The following is a 25284-nucleotide window of genomic DNA, read 5'->3' as shown; positions in this document are numbered from 1 at the left end:
ATCCATTCACTTTTGAAGTCACAGTGCAGAAGACCACAGATGGTGTAACCAGCCATTTTTCTTTCTCCATTGGCAAAACTTACCTCTGGACTGTAGATAAAAATTAAGTCATGATATTACTCCAAATCAGGACATAAGTGTTTCATATCCCTTTCTCATATCTCTTTTCAGAGAAGGGGAATTAAAATGCCAGAGTGTATGGGGAGCTTTAAGTACAAATGAAATTAGAGCTTTGGAAAAACAGTTTCTTCTGGAAGAAGTTAATCCAGAACAGGACTCTCCTGCTTTCCAGTTGCTTTTTTTAATTTTTCCCTTTCCCTTCATTCCTATTTTTTTCTTTTTCTTCTGCTTTATTTAACATCTTCATTTTCTCCTTTTTCTTTTTTTTTAATTTTTTTAATTTTTTTTGCTAATGTTCAGTAGCCCATTTAGCCATTTTGACAGCCTTCATTTTGTAAGCACTTATTTCCAGATTTCTAAAGTTTTAATTGTTCTACCTAATCTGCTTTCATACGTTTTATCATGCTGAGGCCCACCTGGTGAGCAGGTTCCATAGCTTCATCTGCTGCCAGGGAAAGCTCATGTGTCACTGAAGAATCAATACAGGCAGTGGCTGAAAGATGGTTGCAGTCATCAAAGCAGTCAGATCCTTTTTCCTAGGGTCATCTTGGGAGCACACCAAGATGTTTTTTTTACCAGCCAAATGCCTGCTCCTAGTGGCTATCTTTACCCCAGAGTAGGCACAAACCTATTTGCGTGCATGCATTGTGTCAAGCGAATGCAATACGCTCAGTGTGATAGGAGTAAGCTTCTCAGCCCTGGTGAAACTGACAGAAAAGGGCAGGCTGCTGCCATTAAATTAACTCCCCAGGGAAAAAAAGCTGCCAGCAATGGACTGAATGATGGATGAATTGTTCTGCAAGGCTGCATATAACACAGAGTTCATGGCTTAAGCATTCCCTTTCTTTTTGTATCAAATTGAAGTTCCCCTTTTCACCTATGTATTTTGCCTCAGCCCACATCTCAGATGTGATTTACCCATCATTAGTTTCCTAGTCCCAAGGGTCTCATTTGGATTTCATATTTTACCTTTATCTTTATGGTTTTATTTCCTCAGAATACTCCTTTTATACTGCTGATTCATAGGCTGAGTTCTGTCATCATCAGCAGAGCAGAGCAAACTTCTTCACATCTAACCCACTTCTTCATTAATTGTCATGCACTTACTTTCTCAAGGCTTGACATTATTAATTTTGTCATAATTAGATTAAGGTTGAATGAAGATCTTATCTCTGCTGAGTGCCAACGAAGCACAAACTAACACTATAACATGACTGCTTTTCTTGAGTAAACAGAAATTCTACCAGTGTTAATTCTGCCTGCTATGAAGGTGTGCAATGAAAGAGAGATTAGAGTATTAACACAGAGACATCTCATTCTATATTCTCTGTCTAGTGCATCTTTGCCAGTTTGATGTCAACTAATTGCTAATTCACGCACTGATGAAAGGATTGCATCTTATTTTATCTAGCCATACCTGACTTATTGCCAAATGAATGGGCTTTCTGCTCTTATACTGGCAATATGCAAGTTTGTGCTAGGATTAAGTTATATTCATTCATTAAAAAGCATCCAGTTTCTTACGAGCCCCACAGTACCACTGGAAGGAAAGGCAGTAGAATAATATAACTGCAGAAAAAAAGTCCTGTTGTTTTTATTGGTATGTTGAATCATAGACTGCCTTAAGTTGGAAAGGACCTTTAAAGATCTAATTCCAATGCTCCTGCCAAGGGCAGGGATACTTTCAGTTTGCACAAAGCCTCATCCAACCTGGCCTAGAACACCTTCAGGGATGGGGTATCCACAGCTTCTCAGAGCAACCCATTCTAGTGCCTCATCACCCTTTTAGTAAATGATTTATTCCAAATATCTAATCTAAATCTCCTCTCTTTTAGTTTAAAACTATTCTTGCTTGTCCTATTATTACACTCCCTGACAGAGAGTCCCTCCCCATCTTTTCTGTAGGTCCTCCGTAGGTACTGGAAGGCTGCAGTGAGGTCTTCCCAAAGCTGTCTCTTCTTCAGGCTGAACAACCCCATCTGCCTTATCCTGTCATTGTAGAAGAGATGCTCCAGCTTTCTGATTAACTCTGTTGCCTCTTCTAGACTCACTCCCAAAGCTCCACATCTTTATAGCACTGGGGAGTCACAGTACTCCAGATGAGGACAGGCCAGTCCAGTTTTGACACAGTCGAGGACAAAGTTGGCCTTCTGGGCTGCAAGAGCATACTGCTGGTTCACTTCAAGGTTTTCTCTATCAACACCCCTAAAGTCCTTCTCCTCAGGGCTGCTCTCAGTGCATTCTTTACCCTGTATTTGTACCCTGTATTTAGCCTGTATTTGTACCTGATATTGTCTCAATCCAGGAGGTGGATCTTGCATTTAGCAAAGTTGAATGTCATGAGTTTTGGACAGACCCATCTCTTAAGCCCAGATTTCTTGGGCCCCCTCTTTCTTCTGGGGCTAATTATTACTTCAATCTTTACAGAGTATGGGAAACTGCATTAGTGAGCTCTGAATAATGTGTGGTTCTCACTCAAATCACTCAATACCTCACATTTATGGTCACATTTTGGATACTTTTCTACATTAAAAAGGAAAGCAGATGCTCGTTTATTCTAGGAAACAATATCCTTCTTCAAATTTGGTTTGCTGTATAGTCATTTGCATAAACAGTTATCTTTTTCTAATTTCCTTCAGAGCATCTGAATCGCTTAAACCCAAGAGTAGCTCTACACATTAAGGACAGAATAAGTTTATTAGACTCTTACAATTGTTTTACACTTCATGCTGAACTTGCTCCCTGAGCAGGAATCTTCAGTCCCAAAGATACAATGCAGTAGACTTATGTAGTAGATAGCTTGAAACAAGAGTGGAATCAAAAGCTTCTACAAATGCCTTACCTCTAAAAGACATTAAAGTTGTCTAAAAAAGAGAAGAAAGACCTCACAAATTTAAATCTCTGGAAAGACGTCATTATGGAAAGAATTTTCTGCACTCTAGCCAATCTCCAACAATTTCCAGCCTCCTGCAATATCAACATATCAATAATGTATGAACCATTCGATGAACTTTTCATAATTTTAAAATATCACTTGGACAGATGAAATATTAGCTAGTCTTATGTAACACCCTTGGCCCTTTTCTTTCACCCTAAAAAGAAAATTTTCACTGTCACTTTAATACAAAATGTTAATTTAAATCTGACCCTCTGCAGAAGCATCTGTGGCAGTGTGAGACGGTGTGAATAGAATATACACAAAAGGAAGAAAAATATCCACCCTACTCCAAACTCTTGAAATATCATGGTAAACCTCTTCATTCTCATTTAGCAAGGAGAGCTGGGTGGCATTGCACCATCTTGGTTTTTATTTGTTTTTCTTTGTTTTTTAATTTCTAAAAGCTTGTGCTAAACACAAAGTATTGAGAACCATTAACAACAGTAGTTCTTAACCTAATACTATCTTCTTCTTGCAATTTTATTTGTTGTATATAATATGCCAGAAATCTAGTAGCCCTATAGGCCATTTTCCCTGCCAATACCCTGTTAAATTTTTTCATGCGTGTGCTGTAGGAAATTACAGTTTGTTTCTTTTTTGTTAATTTATTTGAAATGAGGATATTTTTCACAGCCACCACGGAATCCTGTCTTGGAGAAAAAAGAACAAAGATTTTCCCTTTAAAATTGCAAGTAGAACATCAATTTTATTTTCTAGAATGAATGCAGCCCAGTTAAACACATGCTTCTTCATGACTAGAGCCTTGGGTGGATTCTTAAAATAGTACTCATTGTAGATATTGCTTCAGGAAGAATATAGAGTTGTTTTTCTTCAATTGAAATCAATGTGAAATTTAGCTGAAACCAAATGCCTAATACTGTCTTCCTGAGACACAACTTATAGAACTTACATGCTGTATCAGCCTGTCTATTCCACCCTGCGTGCTAAAACTCTTCACAGCCACAGTCCTGACAAGTCCAAGTTTTTAATTCCTCTCCAACAAAACCAGTCATAATTGAAGGTTCCTCTTTGCTACGTAAGGCACAACTGTGTTTTGTCCATAGAGACACCAGTATGCCATACTCAAGAGCAGTGAGTTTTAGTCCAATCTTGGTTTTGCATTTTGTACAGAGAGATGGCATTAGGTCTGAATACATTCATTATAAATGAAACCTTTTCCAAATGAATTACCTGACAGGCTAAGAAAACACACTTCTGTTTTGAATGTGATGAAGCTATTTGTTTCTTCTTTTTGTGTGTGATGCTAGGCTGTGGGTTTTGTTTTTGTTTTTTTGTCATTACGGCCTGAAAATTACTGTCAGCAGTCACCAATTATATACATGTTGTTATATTAACAATTATTATCATTATTTCTATAGGTCATTGCCAGAAAATCCACAGAACTCTGTGTTGGTGCTGCATCTTGTTTAAGTAGACCTGAAGTGAATTTCTCACGCATGATATGTGCGATGGATTACCTAGGACAGTTACCCAGAATCTGCTGGGCAGGACTCTCCACCTTTCTCTCAGACAAGAAAAACAAGGTTGTCTGAAGGGGAATCCGGGACATACCCACAAATGGCCCACAAGGTCCCTTATGAACAGGAGAAGAGAGGAGAGCTTGTAGGTCAGCCATGGACAAGGAGCTGAGACAGGGCGGTAGTGCACATACGAGAGTAGGGGGATAGTGTCTGCTACTTCCCCAAATCTACTGCTGTTACATTCATCACATCACTTCTCCTTAGGAGTGTCAACAAGTATCATTCTACAATTTTTTTCATTATGTATTTCCTATATGTATTACATACTTACATATATGTTAGAGATCAGTATTGTGAAGATGCCTAGAACATTTGAACAATTCCTTCCTCTTCCTTCTTTCTTTCATTTCTCCCTCCTTCCCTCCCTTTCCCTTTTCACTCTTTTTTCTTTTTTTCCCCCCTCCATTTTATCTCTTCCTCTCTCTTTTATTTCTATGTTGGATTTCTATATACTCTGAAATAAAGACTCTAGAAACTACCAATAATGGCTTTTTTTTTTGTATATAGGACTCACCACTTTATCATTCACTGGAGAACAATAGAAATCTAGAATGGTCTCTGTTCATTTTTAACATGTCCTTATTTTAAGAATAGAGTAAAAAGAAAGGCAAGTTTTTATCCACTGCCTGCCTGCACAATTTAAAGCTTTTGTCCAGATTGGTATTTGTCCTTATTGCCATTAATTAAAAGTCAACATTTACTTCTGCCTTACGAGCAATGGTACCAACCTCCCTGAAGCCAGAGCTAATGACAACCACAATGTATCAGATATCGGTTGATTGCAAATGCTGACACGCAAATAGTGACTTGTCTCTTGTTGTTTGACTTTGTGGAGGGCAGGAGAGACATAAACTGCACTTCTTCATTTGGGACCAGGAACTATACAGACAGCACATGTTGCAAGACCCCATAGCACTGAGATGGCAACTACAGGAAGTAGCCACTGGCAGCCCCCAGTCCCAAGACCACACTTGTATACGTATGATATATGTATATAAAGAGGAATGGTACAGGATATTATTAACATACATGACACATATATGGACCCAAGTTGTACATATGGGAGAAATTTTTTAGTATGCTATGCCTGTCCTACCACTGTTCTGGCTATACACAACATTTAAATATTAAATTACAGGAATAGATAGATTGATTGGATAGAATAGAATCATGGGTATCCCAATCCCAATCCCAATTGTCCCTATCAAGTGTGCACAAAAGCTATATGAGACGCGTTTGATAAAGCAAGTCAGTATTACATTTCTTCCTGTTGACTTTTAGATGGGGAACATGAAGTAAGAGACCTTGTGGCAATCCATACTGGTATTTTTGGGGTACACATGGTAAGGATTTCCATTTAGGATCAGGATTAAAGAGGCACCACTGCAAGATAAATGCTCAGACCAGCTGTTTTGACCCAAGCTGTCAAGCATAAATGTGCCTGAAGCTGCATGTAAGTAAAGCCATACATCACTGGGAAGGCTGTGCTTGTGCCAAGGGCTATCTGTCACCAGATACATCTCAGCCCTTTGCACACGAGTGCTCACATAATATCTGTACACCCTAGTATTTATGTAGTGCTTTTGTTCCTGAACTAATTTAATAAAGTAGGGAGATATTGTCTCAGCTTTACATATGGTAAATTAAGGCAAAAAAAGGTCAAATGGCATGCCTGGGTTGACACTGCCTGCTAGGTTTAGTTCCTACGTCTCATGATTTCCAGTGCGACACTGAGTCACCAGATTACATTAGATGCAATGTAACTGCTGCTCGGGGCTCACATTATATGCAAGGGTCTGCTCCAGGGCCTCCACATGATCAGAAGCCAACTTGCTTGCAGGCATGCTGCAGGTCCCACAAGAACTATAAAACCTACCTTCATAACCTGCTAGCAGCAGGATTCAGCCCTGTAACATAGGGCTTCGAGTTAACCATTTTTCTCTTGAAAGGGCTTTGGAAATGCTAAGATATTCTTGTACACAAAACACTTCTGAGTGAAGTATTGCTATCTCTCTTACAGATGAGGAATTGAGACAGGCTTATTCAATACAATTTTTCATGGAATCATAGAATCATTAGGGCTGCAAAAAACCTCTGAGATCATCTAGTCCAACCATCAATCCATCTTCACTAAGCCATATCCCTCAGTGCCACATCTACTTGCTTCTTGAAAAGCCCCACGGACAGTGACTCCTCCTCCCTAAGCAGTCTGTCACAACACCTCACCACTCTTTCGGAGAATAATTTTTTCTCACTATCCAATCTGAACCTCCCCTGGCTCAACATAAGGCCATTACCTCTCATCCTATCACTGTTACCTGGGAGAAGAGGCCAACCTCCACCTTGCTACAGCCTCCTATCAGGCTGTTGTAGCGAGCTCAGGTCTCCTGAGAGATCTGAGGGACCACTTTGAAAACCTGACTCACAGAAATAGCCAACACAACTTCTTTTCCTAACAGTTGTTCCCATCCTCTCTGTCCTACCAGATTCTCTTTCACTATTTTCATCAGTTCTTAGTTGATGTGGGAAATTGTCATGTTCATGCTCTGTGTTTGCAAAGTACTTTCACTACGGAACCCTGGTTGTGGACAAGCACATTTGATGACATCTATGTTTAAATATATCAATACATACATGACAAATGATTGCAATTATACAGCATCTCCACACATTGGTTTAACGTCAGATCCAGCCAACATGTGTAACAGCCCAGTTACATGATTCACCTGTTCACAGAAGGAGATGGATGCACACTCCCATGTATAAATTAACTGTCTGGATTTCCCATGACTAGTTATATTCCTTAAATGTTTGCAAAATGTCTTAAGTATATTGGCATTGCATCAATAAGCACAGTGCTAACACTTACTTAATGCCTCAGGAAAAAACTTGTAGACAAGTAGGGAGATTATTTTTCCATCATTTTATTTGGACATAACTTTATTTACTTCTAAATGAAGTCTCAAAACAATGAAGTCCTCCCAGACTGCCACTTCAGACAGTAGCAGTGTCCTCAAGAAAGATGGATGTTAATGTAGTTAGGATAATATAAGATAATTACAGTATTTTTTTCTTAAAGGAGTAATATGAAGATTATTTTGCACATATTCAAACAGGTATTAGGGAGAAATTAGTAAGCAATTAATCAAGATAATTTTTTCTGAAGATGCCTACAACAGTCACGCATTATTTATACTATGACGGGACTATGCTAGCTTAAAAATGTAAGGTTTACAGCCTAAGACTACATTATTTTACACCAAAGAACCTATCAAATTCTAAGCACCTCATGAAAAACTGAATAACTGAAGTAAACAGCTTGGCGGATGCTGAGCCCCCCATTACCAGACAAGCAAGGAAGACAGCTTCATGTATTTTGCCATTGAAAAACACTACAGAAAAACCAACCTTCCAGACTCCAGTTTTCATTACAAAATATTCCTTCTTATGATAGGAAAATAATGGCCTTGTAGACCTATCATTATAAGTTATTATTATTATTTTTAATCTATTTTATCTTTTTTTTTAATCATCATCAGTTTTTATCTTTTTATAAGCATCTGACAGAACAAGGATGGACAAGAATACTGTCGTTGGATTCATGTCTAGCACTGTATCAGAAGGCAGCCTTGTAACTGCACAGAAATAAAAACAGAAATAAAATACATGAAGAGGGCATGCAAGTAAAATTCTCCAATTATACCTTATCTTCAGACCATAACTACATGTAACTACAGACTTCCCAGGAATTTCATAGTCATTTATGCAACACAGAGATACTGAAATGGCTTCAAATCGAGTTTTGGCAGGAGCAATAGCAAATCCCTGTCTGGCTCTTTGCCACGTCACTGTACCTAGCAGTGTGCTGTTGTTATCTCTCCAGTGTAAGTCATGCATTTATTTCTCACTCTTTAGCCATCAAAGCTTTTCCATCTAACACAGAATACTGTAATTGCCAATTTCAAAGCTTTTTAGGAAGTTGCTTTGTAGATTTAAAATCATTAGCAAGAGCCTTAGTACTCATCTAGTGAGTTATATCTTCTAAGTGTTACACAAACTTCAATTAATTATGGGTTTGACTGAGCTTTTAAGGTTTCAGCTGTGTAGGGAGCATGTAATAGGCCCCACCTCAGCTGAAAGCCTTGGAGATACTGGGCTTTTTGGAAGGCTGAGTGACTCACTGGGGAAATAAGCCTGTTGTCTCCATGCCATCCACAGCAGCTGAACTGCCGCTGAAAGGAGAACATGCTGTATTTTCTTCCAGGACACTGCAGCTGTTACTCACTCTGTTGCCATACCTGCCGGAGGCAGAAAATCTCATGGCATTTTAGCAGGGTGCTGTGAACGCATGCACTTCCTACACAGATTGAGGGCACAGTCACACAGTTTTCTCTTCTAGGAGTGGTACACAGCACTTTTGTCTCTAGCTGGTTCACTCTCCACAACAGGAAAAACATAGGAATTGGTCCAAGCTGAAAGATGCACAGACTTCATGGATTAGAGATGCCCAGGAGGCCTAGATAAGCATCAGATCAATCCACCCAAGAAATAAAACAGCATTTTTCATCAGGTTTCAAAACTCCAAGAGACAACAGATATCCTCTTTTTTTGTTTTGTTTTGTTTTGTTTTGTTTTTGTTTGTTTGTTTGTTTGTTTTCATAGGACAGTAGTTAGATAAAAGACAGAAATAACCAAACTGACAGAAACTGGCACCCCGCATCTCACTCATTTCACTGTGAGACATAACCCAGCATGGTCCAGCTGCTGACCCAAGGCTTCAATCCAACCTACAACACATTTTCTGACTTGGCTCCTTGCCCCTGTGCCAGACAGAGCAGCTCTTCCATCACACCGACTGCCCCTGCAGCCAAACGCCTCCATCCCAGCACAGAGACACAGCCACGGACTGATGGCAATGTGTGGGAATGTGGGGAAGAGGGGGACACACACAGCAGGAGCAGGAGACCAGGGACACACACAGCAGCTGCTGCTTACTGAGGAGGGCTGTGGTGGCAGTAAGGAGAGTGAAAATCTAGTCTAGTGCCTGGAAATGCTGCAAGGAGCACCCAGCTTACCCATTAGGCTTCATCGTTACATTTTCTCTTTCACATTTTTTATTGTTTCCATCTTCAGCCTGAGTGGAGATCAGCACTGCAGCCATCTCAACTGCTGCCCACAGCTGTGGTTCAAACCCTTACACAGGAACGGCTCAGGACTGCTATTTCCCATTTCTTCAGCAAATGCTGCACTATTAGGTGATTATGAAAACTGTTAGCATATTCTGGCTACTTCAAGAGTAGTAAGTAAGATCAATTCGGAATTTCAGGATACCTTTTCTCAAGTCTAGCCATATACAGCTTGGACTTGATGACATTTCAAGGCTCCATCCAACCTGGACTGTTCCATGAATTTATAAACAAAACATTTTAGTACTTCCTAGCCAGGCTCGCATGTCATAGAATCATTGAATGGTTTGGGTTGGAAGGGGCCTCAAGGATCATCAAGCTCCAACCCCCCCTGCTGCAGGTAGGACCTCCAACCTCCATATCTAATATTAGACCAGGCTAGTCTCAGCACTGGATATGCTAGCTCCTATAAATCCCAGTTCAGGTGCCTAAAACCCTCCTTCCTGCCCTTTATGTGATGAGCAGGATACCTACCCAGCATTCCAAGTACCACAGCACAGTGACCAAATCTATTACTCAGTATAACCCAAAAGCTACCCTGAGTGGGTCAGATTTTCTGCTGCCTTCAAGTGAACAACAGATCTCATAGCAGTGGGGTTTTGTATGTTTAGAAATAGTCTAGTATACTCACTTAATTCTTCAACTAATGAACAAAAAACTTCAATAATCATTAGCTTTCCTTGAAAACATGGATTACAGACTTGATCAAATGCACAGTGTCGATCATATTGGAAAAAGCTATTTAACCAATATAATCTTATTTACTGATAACAAGACTGTTTTCTGATAGCTCCACATACATTTTTTTCTATTTAAGTCAACTGCATGCAACCTGAAACTATCCATTGCGCATCACTGCCTCGTTATCTTCACCTGATTGAGCTGAACCTGTCTTCTTCCACTCAGAAAGGCAATAAGGGCATTTTAAATTTGTGTTAAAATGCACTTGCAGTTTGTTTTCATATGATGAAAACATTTTTCCCCATTGCAAACATATAGTCACAATAGCTAAATCAAATAGAGCTTTTAGGATATACACACATTCCTAATGAACAGTACATATCCATTCATGCTGTCATCTCTCCCTCCATGAATACGGATACTCAGACAGATCTTTGTCAGATTGTGTGTCACAGCCTTATCACCTCTCACAAAAAGGCTAGGACTTTCCATCCAGCCAGTGAAGACTTCTACCATGTGCAAAGATGTTCTCTGCAATACAGATCCCATAGTCAATGGCATAAATCAGGAAAGACTCAAAACCACTCAGACCTAACAGTGTCTTTTACCAATGGTTTAAAAGAACAGTTTCAAGCGTGGGGTGTTTTTAAACATCCCTGAATGAATTCCATAGAATATAATACTGAATTCACCTCTTAAATATATCAATTCACCTCTTAAATATATATAAATATATTCACCGCTTAAATATATCAAGAGATACCTTGAACCTCTGACTGAGCAATTAGACAACAGTGTAGAAAATCAAACCTACAGAGAAATAAAACTAAGAACCTTTTTTCCCTATTTCGTTAGTTCTAATAAATGTTATATTGATTATAACAATATATTATTTTTTTATTAATTATAAAATTATAAATTATAACAATTATATATATAACAATTATAACAATTTATTATTTTTTTCTCTCCAATGCTCAGTAAGTAAGCAAACAAACAAACAAACAAACAAACAAACGACCAACCATCCCTCTTTTGTTGTCTCAAAGAAAGAATGAGAAAAAGTAGATGATACAAAACACATGACCAAAAAAATGAGCAGAAATTATGTCAATAAGTAGGAAACACACATTATGAAGGGGATAGGAAAAACAGCCAGGAGGACCATTACATTAGTAATCTAAATGTAACCACATTTGTATTTGGTAAAATGCATGGAAAGGAGTAAGTCCTTTGGACTGTCAGGGAGGACATAAATTTTATTAGATGCTGAATTAAAGAGAAATTGGTAGATGAGCCTGAGAATATGCTCAGCATTCATCTAGTGTCAAATGTGACAAAGAAATAAAATGATTCAAAATTGAGAACAATCTTCTTGCTGGAAACCCAGTAGGAGAATCATGAAAATGATTCAATTTTAATTGTTTCAAATTCTCTGCTTGTATCGCTACTCTGCTATCCCAAAACTGTACAGAATACCTGAATTTTCCAGTGTATCCTTTATTTAGCCTTCTCATGCTGTAGTTCAGTAAACTTTTCAGCATACGATTTTCATTCTGAACTTCCCAATGGAAGCCCATATCCTTCCAGTCTACAACGACAGTTTCCACTTTTTTGGGGCTTTCATTCACACTGTTTGCATTACACTGATTGATTTGGAAACAAACAACAACAACAACAAAAAACAAATAGTTCATTTCTGAGATAGAGATCTTGAATTAGGAAAAGAATAGAAAGACATAAAAACAAGCTGATGACTTGTGCCAACACACTATGAATGTTGATGGTAAAATGCCACTTCTCTTATGGTTCCTTTCCCTGCTTTCTGCAGATGCCCAAGCCAGCCTGGGTTTTCTAGATGGCTTTGCAGAACAGGAAGACACAGCCAACTGAAGAATCCCCTTTTCCCTGAATTCTCCATGGACTGATAGTGTGAAAAAGTGAGAATAAGGCCAGTTCTCTCAGATACTCTAATAGTCAGTATTTTAATTAAACCCCTACCTCGTGAAGTCATACAATAAGAGATTTCGCAAACCTTCCTTACTTTGTGGTTGTACAAATACTTAAAATTGCAAATTGTTAACAAGCCCCAATACACATTAATACAAGCCAAAATGTACGTCTTAAAGTCTCTTGATTTTATATTAGGCTTTTTTTTTCTTTTTTTTTTTTTTTTTCCCTGGATAGACTGATGATGTTTTAATTCTGAGCACCATTTGAAATGCAGAGTGGCAGTGGGGATGCTGTGAGTCCTCAGTGCCATCACCCAGCTTACAGATGTGTCTGCCTGGAGTAAGGGAGGCTTTTTGCTGCTGCTCCTACATGGGCAGCTGGCTGGCATGGCCAGGGGCACTCTGCTCACTTCTCTCCATAGCACAGCTGAAAGCATAAGATGGTGCTCACTGACAGTGACTCTGATGTTACCAGTGTGGGTCTGTTCTGACCTTGCAGGGTCTTGCGGAAATACACAGACCTCTATTCTTAAATATACATATATATTTATTTTTTTAATCTATTTTTTTTTGCAGCAGAAAGACTTTCCAAATATCATTGCTTTAATGGGTAGGAGCTGCCTTCGGATTTCAGCTTATATTTGCACTGTGCCAGTTTGTTTCCACTTGTTTTTGTGTCAGCACCATCCTGTAACTCAGATAGTTCATCTGTATCTTTTGCTCCCTGATGCTCATCCAGGATTTATTCACGCACAGTTCTGCTGAAATGAGCCAGAAGTCATTCTGCTGTAATCTGTATACCTACAGTGATACAAATCCAAGGAGTGTGGAAAAAAAAGAGAACTTCATTCTGCAGGATTTTTCCGCAACAAGCTATCATTGCAAGATAAATGAACTGTAAATTACAGCCTGAAAATGAAAGACGATTGCAAAGGGAAAGATAGACATAGACCATACAGCACTATTCCAACCTCAGGGCACATGATGGGTTGCTGATGGCACCGTGCACCATGAAATGTCCCACACACTGAACAGCACACTCCAGCGGGCTGCAGGGGGAATTCCACAGCCTGTCAGATTTGTTAATTATCATACACACACCTATCAGAGTAAGAACTGCAAAAAAGAAATTACAGAAACAAACAGCATACACTTGGAATAAAATGTGCTTTTCCAAATGGCTCCAAAAAGATAAAATTGGTCGGCTTGGGGATGGAGCTAGAAGACAAATTGCCTGGAGTAACATCAGGTTACTTGTACAAAGACAGCTGTTAGTCTGGTCATTAGCTGTTTGGTCAAAGGAAGCAGCTGTTTTGGGGAACTTCTGTTGAAATCGTGGAGTTTAGCATGCAAAGCCAGAATAGATTCACATCTTTTAAAAAAAAAAAAAAAAAAAAGCCACAAATGTTCATAGCTGAATTTCCCCTCAAACACCGGATTTGGTTTGGCTTTCAGAAAAGCTTTTGGTATCTCCTATAGAAGCTGCACCTGAAGAGCACTACAAATTTTTATTTCCCAAGGCACTGATAGCTTTGAGCAATATCAGTATAGTTCAGTATTTTTGGAAGAATTCTGATATAAATCAGTCTAGATCTCAATGAAGTCTCTAAATACATCCATTTAAATTAGGAAAAAGTTGAATTTGGCATGGATGACTTCTAAAACAACAACAACATTCCCCAGTCGAAGAACACATCATGACTTCCTAGGAAATTTTCTTATGGCATTTACAGAAACACATCTTTTTTTTTTTTTTCTTAAGATACCTTTGATTTCATTTAACTTTTACACTTATCTTGCTGACAGCACTTAGAAAAGCAAACTTGTACTGTCTTTTTAATGCAGTGAAAATACTTAGCTATATCTTTGAATGCTACCTGTTTTACATTTCAGTCATCAGGTAATCCAGTAAAAATATTTTGGCAATGAAGGTTAGAATTCAGAGCTAGCATGCAAACAGGTGTACCACTCTTGAAAACTCTCACTGAAATCCTTCACTAGTCATGTGAGCAGTCCCAGTAACCTCATAAAATTACTTATCTCTGCTACTTTACACTCATCTACCTCTGTGCTTGTTCTTGCCCTTGAAAAGTAGAAGTCCTTCAGAACACCTGAAGATTTGCACTTGCACAGGGCTTTCTTTCCCATTATAAATATATATACATATTTTTAGGCAGAAATGATGATTTAGATGAGATGCTAGGAGGAAATTCTTTAGTGTGAGGGCACTGAAGTGCTGGCACAGCTGCCCATAAAAGCTGTGGATGACCCATCTCTGAAGGTGCTCAAAGCCAAGCTGCAGGGGCCCTGGGCTGCCTGAGCTGGTGGATGGCAGCCTTGCCCATGGCAATGGGTTGGAACTGTATGATCTTAAAAGTCCATTCCAACCTGAGCCACTTCATGATTTTATAGCAATAAACAGAATGGCAATAGAATAAAAACAGCTGATAAACACTTCTGGAAGTGTACTTGTGTATGTAAAACATACTTTAAAAAAAATATCAATACTTTGTATTCTGACAGAATGCTATAAAAATGTGGAGAAGTAAATATTGCTTGCCATAGTCCCGGTAGCCAAGCCATATCTAGCCCACCTTTTAGCCACTGTATCTAAAGCTGCAACGTAAACTATGGATTGAGGAAACCTGACTTAGGCAAAAGCTCAGATGAAGTGGGATGAATCATCCTGCTATTAGGCACCTGATGGAGGTTCCAAAGCCTTCAAGTTTAGGCTTCTACACTACCTTTAAGTGAGCTGGGCAGCTGAGTGAAATAACAAGCAACTGGCTTGCCCTAGGACGGCTGGTGTAAATCACTGAGTAGCTGGAAATATATCTGAGAGCTTCACTGAGAACAAGAACACCTAAGTCCAAGCATGGTGCAGAAGAAGAAGGCAACAGGAGCTTATGAGAAGCATGTCTCAGCTAGAACAATTCATAATGCTTTAAAGTCTGCTTTTCAACCAGTCACCTTTATATATATATATATATGTATGCATATATATATATCCCTATTTCATTTCTAAAATCTCCACTGAATTACTCATTTCCACCTGAGACTCAAGACTGAACTGACCAACATCAGTAATTTGTATTCAGCAAGCAACCTGGACCATACCTTCCTACAAAAGTGCATCACTGCCAGCAGTTCCTCAAGAATGTACTGGAGCCAAGTCTCACTTACAGTTCCAACCACTCTGAAAAATTTCCCATCTTTCATTTAACACGTTTTGTTTATTTAATACTGTAAGTTCTTTGCTTCCTGTTGATTTATCTTTCTAATGCAGAAGCCTTGACATGTATTCAAAAAAGGTAACTTTTGTCTTTATGGGAAAAGAAGCTTACTGAATAGCCAAAGGATGTCTCATACAGGAAAGCCACATAAATGGTGCACGAAGCTGTAAGAATCGCGCTGTTAAATGGGAGACAGGGGCTCCGGAACTGCTGCAGACTTCCTGGCCCTAGGGGGAATACTGAGAAGGTCTCCCAGTTTGAAGAGGAATTGAAATTGTCAGGGAAAGAACAGAATCTGTTCACCCTTAAATTCCTAATTAGAGAACTTATAGTGGGAAATGACCACTTACATGATGAGCAAAAGGAAACTGCCTTCCTTCGTAAGCGGCAAGCTCCTGTGTTCACAAACTGCCATTGTGATTTGTAATCCGGATTATAAGTGGAATAATTTCCAATTGGGGTGGTAGTTTTATCTCTATTAATTAGGTTCTTTCTAGAAATTCACATAAAACAGCTTTATATATTATTCAGCTTTATATATTACTCATATACAGCTATATTTTCTATATATGAGTTACACTGATGTTAATTCTTTAAACGTCATTCATTTTGTGTTCCACATCTCATACTTGCCAGTACTTGAACCTCAAAACAAATCAGTGTAACTGATTCTCAGTATTCAGTATAATTATTCAGCATATTTAGATTTTTACCTATATCAATCTCAGTGGTACAAAACTGCAGAAAATAAAGTGGATGCTTAAACAGTCTTTAAATTCCTATTTTGTTTTAGCCTTTATGTTTTACATATGGCAAAACTGAATTTCTCTGTCAGAGTTATGTATGCCCATAGGAAAGCGTCAGCTTAAAATATGCTAAAACATTAAAAGTAATGTTCTGTAGAATTACTCCGCTATAATTGAGTTATAATTATGCCAAATACCTGGCCAACAGAAGTGCTGTCTAGTTAGAGCTATTAAGAAGGCTCTGATCCCATATTCCTTTGACAGTTTAAGGGATTACTGAGCCTAAGCGTGCTTACATGAGAATGAACAGAAAGTGTGACTGGATTTAGAAATCTAAGTTAATACTCTGCTTCAGATTCTCATTATATTAGTTGGGGCCATCCAAAAAGAGCAGACAAGTTGTTTTTCTTGTTGGTAGTGAGATACGCGCCATCTGGTAGCTTGGAAATCCAGTCCTGATGTCAGTTCTCTAATAAAAGAATATCCAGAGAAACATTACTTCTGTGTGAATAAAGCCATGGTACTGGAATGCCAGAAACAAACCAAAAGAGAGAAATTTTTCTCCAGAGACTGAAAAGATAAAGCGAAACACAACTAATCAAACAAGTCACAGTTTAATTAGCTGCTTTTTGAAAGGCAAAATGATGGCTGAGGTCAGACAGTGATAGGAATAAGGTGTAAATGAGCTTATTTTGGAGAGACTTTTTGCTTTATTCGGTAAAATTACCCCTATATTTTCCCAGTGAGGTCATGGAATATTTTTTAGGTCTTGCCTAAATATTTACATCTTTTTGATTCAAATTTAGCCACAATTATAATGTAATTTGTTAAAACATATTCCTTTTTCCATTGGCATTTTCTTGCCTACACAAATTCATAAACAGCCAACTTATTGAAGAGACACAAAATATTTCTCCTTCAGCACAATGAGACAAAAGCTGCAAAAAGGGCATACCCCATTGACTTTAAGGTTATATGGAACACATCAGTAAGCGAGGGCAGAATTCCAAAGGCTATATTCAGCCTGAAAAATATGCTGAATAGATGTAATTACAGATTCATGCATTTCTCATTTAAAATGAAAATGCAAAAAAGAAGTGAATTGTCTACGGAGCTGTTATTCTTTAATTTTAGGCACAGGAGAAACTTCACAGGAAAAGCTCCTTTCTAAGTGCATAGTGCAGTCCATGAACAATCAGGCAGATTTCTCACGTGCCCTTACTTGTGGCTGAATAGCATCTTATTCCACAAGTAGTTCCATTGAACTAGGCTGAATGGCACTTACCGAGAATACCCGGATAATACCCTGCCCCATACATAATTACATCAGTTCTTGGCTCTGGCAGCGCTGTGGAGGAAGGTGCTATTCATATCTCAGTGGGGTTATTAGAATCTTAGAACCAAGCCCCCAAGCATTTCTTCAGTAACAGAGAAAGAACTGTCACTGCCTTGTCATTCCCAAAGGAGCATTTTGCCTCAGTGTGCTCTAAAGGGGTTCCTCAGTGTGGTTGATGTGACCTTTTTGTCTTTCCTAAACTGATGTGAGACTGAGGTTTCCTTGCTGAAACTCCCAGAGGCGGTAGCAAAACTCCCCAACAGATACACTGAAAAAACCCCCTGTGCAGCTCTGCATGACCAGCTGAAAACTGAACAGCGTTTTTTGGAACTGCAAGCCAGTTGAGGCTGGTATCTATACTGATGTGCTGCCGAGCTCCAGCACAGCCTCCAGGAAGCACAGGAGGCAGCCACACTCCTCAGCATTCCCAGACCCATTCCCAACCCCTTGGCTCTTGTGTGTGTACCAGAGATACCCAAGGGTGAGAGCCAGCCTGTCTGACTCAGCTGTCCTCCCTCATCAAACCTAAGGAGCCACACAACAGAAATATACAACCACCTATTTTATTTTTTAATGAGAAAACAGGAGGAAGCAATGTCAGCGTTCTAATAAATAACATTCTAATAAATGGCCCTGACACAGCTGCCCAGAGAAGCTGTGGATGCCCCATCCCTGGAGGTGTTCAGGGCCAGGTTGGATGGAGCCCTGGGCAGCCTGAGCTGGGGGGTGGCAGCCCTGTCCATGGCAGGGGATTGGAACTGGTTGATCTTTAAGATTGCTTCCAACCCAAGCCATTCTGTGATTCTATGATTCTAAAATGTTAAATTCAACAAACTAATACAATCAAATGAAAGCATGTTTAGTTAAGCAGAGATACTCAAGGAGGAACTTGTTCAAATGAAATCTCTCTATCAACCTGTATCGAGTGCTCTCTCCAAAGAGCAAAGCTTGCCAGCCCTTCCCAGTGAGCAGCCACTGAGATCAGAACACCCTACACATCCAGAAAGGGTGTCACCTTCAGGCCAGGTTTGAAAACTATAGAGGAGAGAGGAGAAAACCAGCACCTGCATTTGTATCACACCTCCCATGTGAGGAAGGAACAGTACTTCACCATGCTGACAGACCTTTCCAGCCCATGACCGTAAATAACATCCATGAGTGCAAAAAGTATTTTAATACTCTGCTGCACAAAACCAACTTATCTCTAAGTACACATGAGATGAAATCAACAACACAGAAGTCTCATCAGAAGGTTGCCTGTGGGTCCTGCACTGCTTACCACCTGGGTGTGAAAATCAGTCTCCAAAAGGCAATTTTGTTGCATTACACTGTGATCACAGCATGCCACGCTGCTCTGCACTCACATGTGTTCAAACCCCTCTTCACACATACACAAGCTGTTCTCAGAGCAGTTCTGAGAGTACATGTATCTGATTTTAGGAGGCTTAACAGGTGAGGAAGGTGGCGTGAAAACTTCTTGGATGTTTTCATGTAAGGCATTTGTTGCCCAACCAGTCTGAGAGAAGTATTTCAGATCAAGTACTCTACTTTTAGAAATAAGTAAGTTTAAAAGTGACATTAAAATGTTACCAATGTAGGGATAGTGCACTGTAATAATGGCTGGCTACATTCATAGTATTCACAGTTGCATTTTTCCACTGAGCTTTCAGACTGGGGGTGAAAATACTTCCAAAAAGCAGTTCCTGCCAACGACTAGAGCTCGGTACAGAGCTGCTGTCACTGTCACCTCACCCCGATCTTTGTTACAGAGCCTCACGGTTTCAGAAGCAGCACCACCTATTGGGTGGAAATGTAGGTTAGTGGTTGCTCCACCACGACAGCCCTATTGTAGAGGCGGTCACGGCTAGAACGGGCTGACGCTCCCAAGTTTCTCATACTTGAATGCAAGCGAACAACACGTACTTCCTAGTGATCTACTTGACAGAACCTTATAAAGTCCATAATAACGCTCGGTACCATAGAAACCCCATCACTCAGGCTCCTAATATTTATATGGTGGAGTATTAACAGGGCTTCTGGCAGCGCCAACCGCCTCGCGCTGCTGTAGTAGCAGTGAGTAACAGCGCACTATTGCCATCATGCACTCCAGTTGCACAGATATCAATGAGCTGAAAATTCATTTGGTTACATAAGGAGTCCTACTGAAATCTATATGAATCCATACTCTCTGTGGAATCCGTGTCCCACATGAACAATTGAATATTTTGCTTTTCACGGCTGCAGCTACCTCTTGTTTTAGGGGAATCACTGACGTAACCAGTTCTTGGAGAACAAGTCTTTCTCCGGGGGCGGGGGGGCTGAAATTTTGCCCCCATCCCTGAGTTCCTTTACAAACACTTCACGTAAGAGGCGAGAGCCCCATTTCCCAATACAGGGCCTCAGGGACGCTGCTCGGTGCCGGTGCCGCCCGCGGGGCTCCCGCCGCCCCCCGGACCCGCGGGACCCGAGCCGCGCTGGAGCCGGGGCGCCGCGGAGGTGGCGGAAGGGCAGGTGACCGTCCCAGCCGCGGGTGACGCCGCGTTTCCTCGGGGTCGAGCGGCCGCTCGTCGCTCTCAGCCAAAGGGGAGAGGGAGAGGGGGAGAACGGTGCCGGAGCCGGGGGGGAAAAGTTGGTGGGAAAGGCAGAGCTCTGTCCGTGGGAACATCACTCACCCGCTCGGATGATACAGACGAGCTGGATGCAGGCAACCCAGCGCCTTAGAATGAGCATGTCCAAATCGTCCCGTTCCCCCTCCCGTCCGCCGCTCCGTCAGTCTGCCTCAGCCGCCGCCCGCGCGGAACTGCACCTCTCGTGGGGAACGGCTCCGCGCCGCGCCCCGCGGCCGCCCCCACGCCGCGGGCGGGCCCAGCCGGTGTCGGGTACGGGGTGCGGAGCGTCGGATGCTGTGTACGGGATGTTGCCTGCTGCCGGAGCAGCGCTCAGCGCATGGCGGGGCTGCGCCGGGGCCGCCCTCCGCGGAGCGGCCGCGAGTGCGTGCGGCGAGCGCGCGGCGGGGCCGGGTGCGTGTGCGCGCGGGTGCGGGAGCGCGGAGTGTATGTCGGGGCGCGGGGGCGCGGGGGGGCGGGGACCGCGCGCGGGTGACGTGTGCGCGCGTGTGAGTGTGTGCGTGTGTGTTTGTGTGTATCTGTGCCTACGGGGCTGTGGGAGCGAGAGCCCGAGGGCAGCGAAGGGCTGCCCCCCCTCCCAGCAGCCGGGAGGGGGCGGGGGCCGGGCTCTGGGATCCTCTGTGAGGCGGCCCTCCGGGATACCCCCGAGTGCACACGGCCACGCGAGGGAAAAGTTTATCGAGGGGTCTCGGGGTTGTCAGAGGGCGGCGGGGTCAGAGGCCGGGCGGTGCGGGGCCAGAGAGCATCGCAGCCCGCTGCTGGGTGGGAATAACCGCTGGGCCCAGTGGGGTGGGAGCTGCCGGCGAGGAGCTGGTGGAGATGCAGACAGCGCCCGAGCCGGGCAGCGCCGCTCCGTGATCCTGGGAACCGGAGGGGGAGCGGGGGAAGGGGCTGGAGCGGCGGAATATCATTATCCGCTCTAGAAGTGGGTCAGGGCGCAGGCACTGGCATCGCTGCTCAGGGAAGACAAAACAAGAGCAAAAAATAAAAGTAAAGGGAAAGAAAAATATATGTAACAACGCTCAACAAAACCCCAAAGCACCTAAATGAGAAGTGTAAAATTAAGGGCCACAAACACCACGTCACACGGCTGGGACACCTTGGAGCAGCACTTGGGGCTTTGGGAGCATGAGGACACAGCCAATCCCCCACCTCACCCAGGCAGTGTAAGCAGCACTGTGTTAGTGGTGATGTTCCTGTCAGGGTGGTGGGAACAGCTCTGCACAGATGTGAGGTGACATTTAATGGTGGGCAGCCTTAGAATAACAGCGCCCAGTGCCTTACAGGTGAGCATGCTGCTCTGCCCTCCTTCCCCAGCTATGGGAGCTGCAGTCTTTCCTTCCAGGAGAACATAAAACTTTCAGTGCCCCTGCTCTGGCTGGGGAGGGTAGAGCTCTCTTGTCATGAAGCAAATTGGCAAATTCAGAGTGAAAGGCTGCAGGAGAAATTGCCGAGGTGTTCAAGCTTTGTGTCTGAAGAGCAGGCGGTGGACATGTCTCCCATGCAAGGTCAGCATCTTTCAGGATATGCAGAGCTGACATATACTAGAGGTTGGTTCATTAGGAGGATTAGCTCTGAATGACAGCTCTTGTCCAATGGACTCCTGGTGTCATGGCAAGAGACAAGTTCCATGTGCTGATATCCCCCAGAAAAAGACTGTTTTAGGATTATCCTAAAGGAAAATGTTGTTAAAGATTGTAGTCAGCTGACTTTCCTGAAAGAACCCAGATGCTAGCATACTATGGCAGTAACTTCAGTGCAAACATGCTCAAACACAGACAGACATATGCATGCCAAAACATTAATGCCAGTGAGTAATCTATTCGAGATTCACGTCAACTCCAGCGCCATTCTGCAATTGGCTTAGATGCTTAGCAGCAATAGGAATTGTACAATATTGGACTGGTATTACTGAAATACATAGTATAAAATACACAGTTAAAGGTCACAGGTGGGAAAGAAAGAATATTCAGTCACTCTGGAGGTGGATTCTCACCACCACACCTCTACACAGACACTTTATTACAGACCAGTGCAGGGTGATATATGGTCATCTGGCGCTGCCATTGCCCACAGGACAGTGGAAGGACATGGCTGCCAGGATCCCCCTCCACCCGGCTTTCCTCAAGCTGGGAGGTGGATGTGACTTGCTCAAGAGTACATGTGAGCCTGTAGAGCTATCAGTTCCCCTCCATCCTGTGAGGATCAATTTTTGTCTCCAGATTTCAGATGTTTTCAAAGCTTTGTGACAAGGCTAAAGGATTACCTCCAACAGCTGCTATTGCAGTTATCTACACAGGGAGGTAATAGAAAAGGTTTGGGTAGATCAGCATCCTTCTTTCTTGTAGGGTTTCTTTAAGAATTCCCTTTTATTTTCATCATAGAGCCATCACAAGCATCCACACCAAAGGGCAATCACAACATTGATAGGTGGCATTAAATATTTCCTGATTTTCCACAGTAAATTGCCACACAGAAGGAATCTGATTCTGATAGTCCTTTTGCCAATAGTTAACTTTGCTTTTGGTAGGTGACACACTGATTTTTTTTTTACTGGGAGAACAATGAACATTTAGGAGAGATCACCAGCGATTGTGTCAGGTTCTCCATCATTTGAAACCTTTGCATCAGGAATTTAATGACCTTAAAACATGACCACAAATGTCTATACTAACTCATGAGCAGTTTTGTACCCTGGACTGCAGAGGCAGTAAGGATGGGCTGTAAGGCTCATCTCTGGCCTGTCACTGTATATGCATATTGTCAGGATAACAACAAAATGATAATATCCTGATGTTCACAGCCACTTTCAATAGTTGCCAAAGGTTTAGAAAAGACACAAGCCCTGGTACCAGTTGCTACAACGCCTCTGTGGTTTTTGCATTGAAGAATGATTGGTGAAGGATTTTCTGTGCGGTCTGATAAACTCTTGGCTGTGGTATCCTCACCTTTAGCATTCATATCATGGTGTTTTAGCTTGTCCTGATATCCAGTCAAACTCACCAGAATTAATTTGGAGGAAGTGTTAAGTGCCAAGCGAACTGACTCAGTAGCTATACTGACATGGTATCTATCACTGTGCCTACTTTCTCACATATAGGTAACCCACAACGTGACACAATAGCAAGTAGACATGAAAAAAGCTTGAGGTAAACATTTCAGATTTCAATTTTTTCAAAATGTAAGTCTTCCTTTAATCAACATACCCTTTAGTAAATATTTTGAGGTATACATTAAAATTATCTTCTATTACTTAATATTTCCATTTGTGGTTCTGTGGATACTAGCAGGTCTTGATGAGACACTGATTGCTCTGTGCATTCAGTATTTCCCCCTTTTCCTAAGTGTTTCCTCCTCTTATGTTTTTTTACTTATTTAATTTTCCTTCCTCTATTCCTCTCATGTGGCATTGAATATTTTTTTCAAGTCTGCTCTTCCTATCCATTGTTACTTTTTTTCTCCAAGTGAAACTCTTTTCAGTGCTGGTACTGTATTTTCCTTTGTGTTGTGACAATCTTGTTATTTTCCAGGGTGAGTCATTCTGTGTCTTGTTCAGCTTTTTTTTTTTTTTTTCCCCCAGCTTGTTTAGAGTGCCTATGGCTTTTTTTGTTTGTTTGGGGTTTTTTGGTGCCTTTTTTCTTTTTCTTTTTCCCAGAACAATGCCAATTTGTCGCATTTATCTTCTTCTTCTCTTGTAGTAAATGTTTTCATTTCCAGCACTGTCTTTGATATTTATCAAATTCTTTTGGGGGTTTATATGCAGCTTTTATTGTCATTTTTTTTTCCCCTCATACAATAGTTGTACGAACAGCATCTGTTGGTATGTATTATACAGTATGTTAACAAAGAATCTGGTGGTCTTTCATTTTTAGTTTGTACTTTGCTGAAGAAACCCACATGTAAATTCCAAACATTGAAAAAATATGCGTGCAAATGCTGGTAATGGTTATGACAGCCATCATAAGGAATATTATCATCTATGAGAACGTGAGAACCTAATTAGGCTTAACAAGGCCAAGGTGTTTCACTTGGCTTGTGGCAATCCCAGATATGAGTATGGACTGGGAGAAGAACTCCTTGAAAGCAGCCCTGCAGAGAAGGACTTGGGAGTCATCCACCAGGTGGATAAAAGCTGGACATGAGCCAGCAGTGTGCTCTTAAGCGTGGAAAGCCAGCTGTGTTTGGACCTGGAGCCTCTGCACCAGAAAGACATGGAGCTGTTGGAGCAGGTCCAGAGGAGGACTGGAAGATGATCAGAGGGCTGGAGCACCTCTCCTACAGAGGAAGACTGAGGGAGTTGGACTTCTTCAGCCTGGAGAAGGCTCTGGAAAGACTTCATTGTGGCCTTCTAGTATTTGAAGGGAACTTACAAGCAAGAGGAGGATTGACTTTTCACGTGGTCTGATAGTATCAGGACAAGGGGGAACAGACTTAAACTAGAAGAGAGGATTTAGGTTAGATATTAAGAAGAAATTTTTCACTCAGAGGGTGGTGAGGAGCTGGAACAAACTGCCCAGAGAAGCTGTGGATGCCCCATCCCTGGAGCATTCAAGTCCAGGTTGGATGGGGCCCTGGGCAGCCCTGACTATGGCTGAAGGACTGGGACTAGATCTGTAAGGTCCCTTTCAATACAAAGCATTCTATGAATACACCCATGATAAATGGCACAAGAAAACCTGAATTCATTAAGCAGTTTTTAAATTTCAAATGTATCAGAACACTGTCAGAATACTGTTCTTACCATGGGTATCTAATGTTAAGTGAGTGGCCCTTTATATTGAGTAACATTAGCATAGAATCTCAAACTTTTTTTTTTTTTGGTAATAAGGTATAAAATGCAAAGTAAAAGCAGTATTTTTGTTTACGTCAGTTTTGTTTGACATATTAGCAGAGTTTCAAGATTACTAAACAGTCATTAACAAAT

The 25284-nt window shown here is 41.5% G+C and overlaps 1 protein-coding gene across 7 annotated transcripts in view; it reads right to left on the bottom strand.

Moving 5' to 3' along the window:
* Positions 1-20584, bottom strand: part of PTPRZ1 (protein tyrosine phosphatase receptor type Z1) — a 131879-nt gene extending 111295 nt beyond the window's left edge. For 3 of the 7 annotated variants that reach the window (XM_052668908.1, XM_052668910.1, XM_052668912.1), the window contains exon 1: positions 20406-20584. In XM_052668908.1, the coding sequence (XP_052524868.1) occupies positions 20406-20463 (58 nt within the window). In that variant the 5' untranslated portion in view covers positions 20464-20584. The remainder of the gene's footprint in view (positions 1-20405) is intronic. The other 4 variants (XM_052668914.1, XM_052668915.1, XM_052668909.1 and 1 more) reach the window with 3 other exon arrangements.
* Between the last annotated feature and the right edge of the window lie 4700 nt (positions 20585-25284).

This window comes from Tympanuchus pallidicinctus, unplaced genomic scaffold (assembly GCF_026119805.1).
Source record: "Tympanuchus pallidicinctus isolate F22 unplaced genomic scaffold, pur_lepc_1.0 scaffold8, whole genome shotgun sequence".
In the NCBI taxonomy this organism is placed as follows: Eukaryota; Metazoa; Chordata; class Aves; order Galliformes; family Phasianidae; genus Tympanuchus; species Tympanuchus pallidicinctus.
Note: the sequence above shows the minus strand (reverse complement) of the source record. Positions and strands in the feature narration are given on the sequence as shown.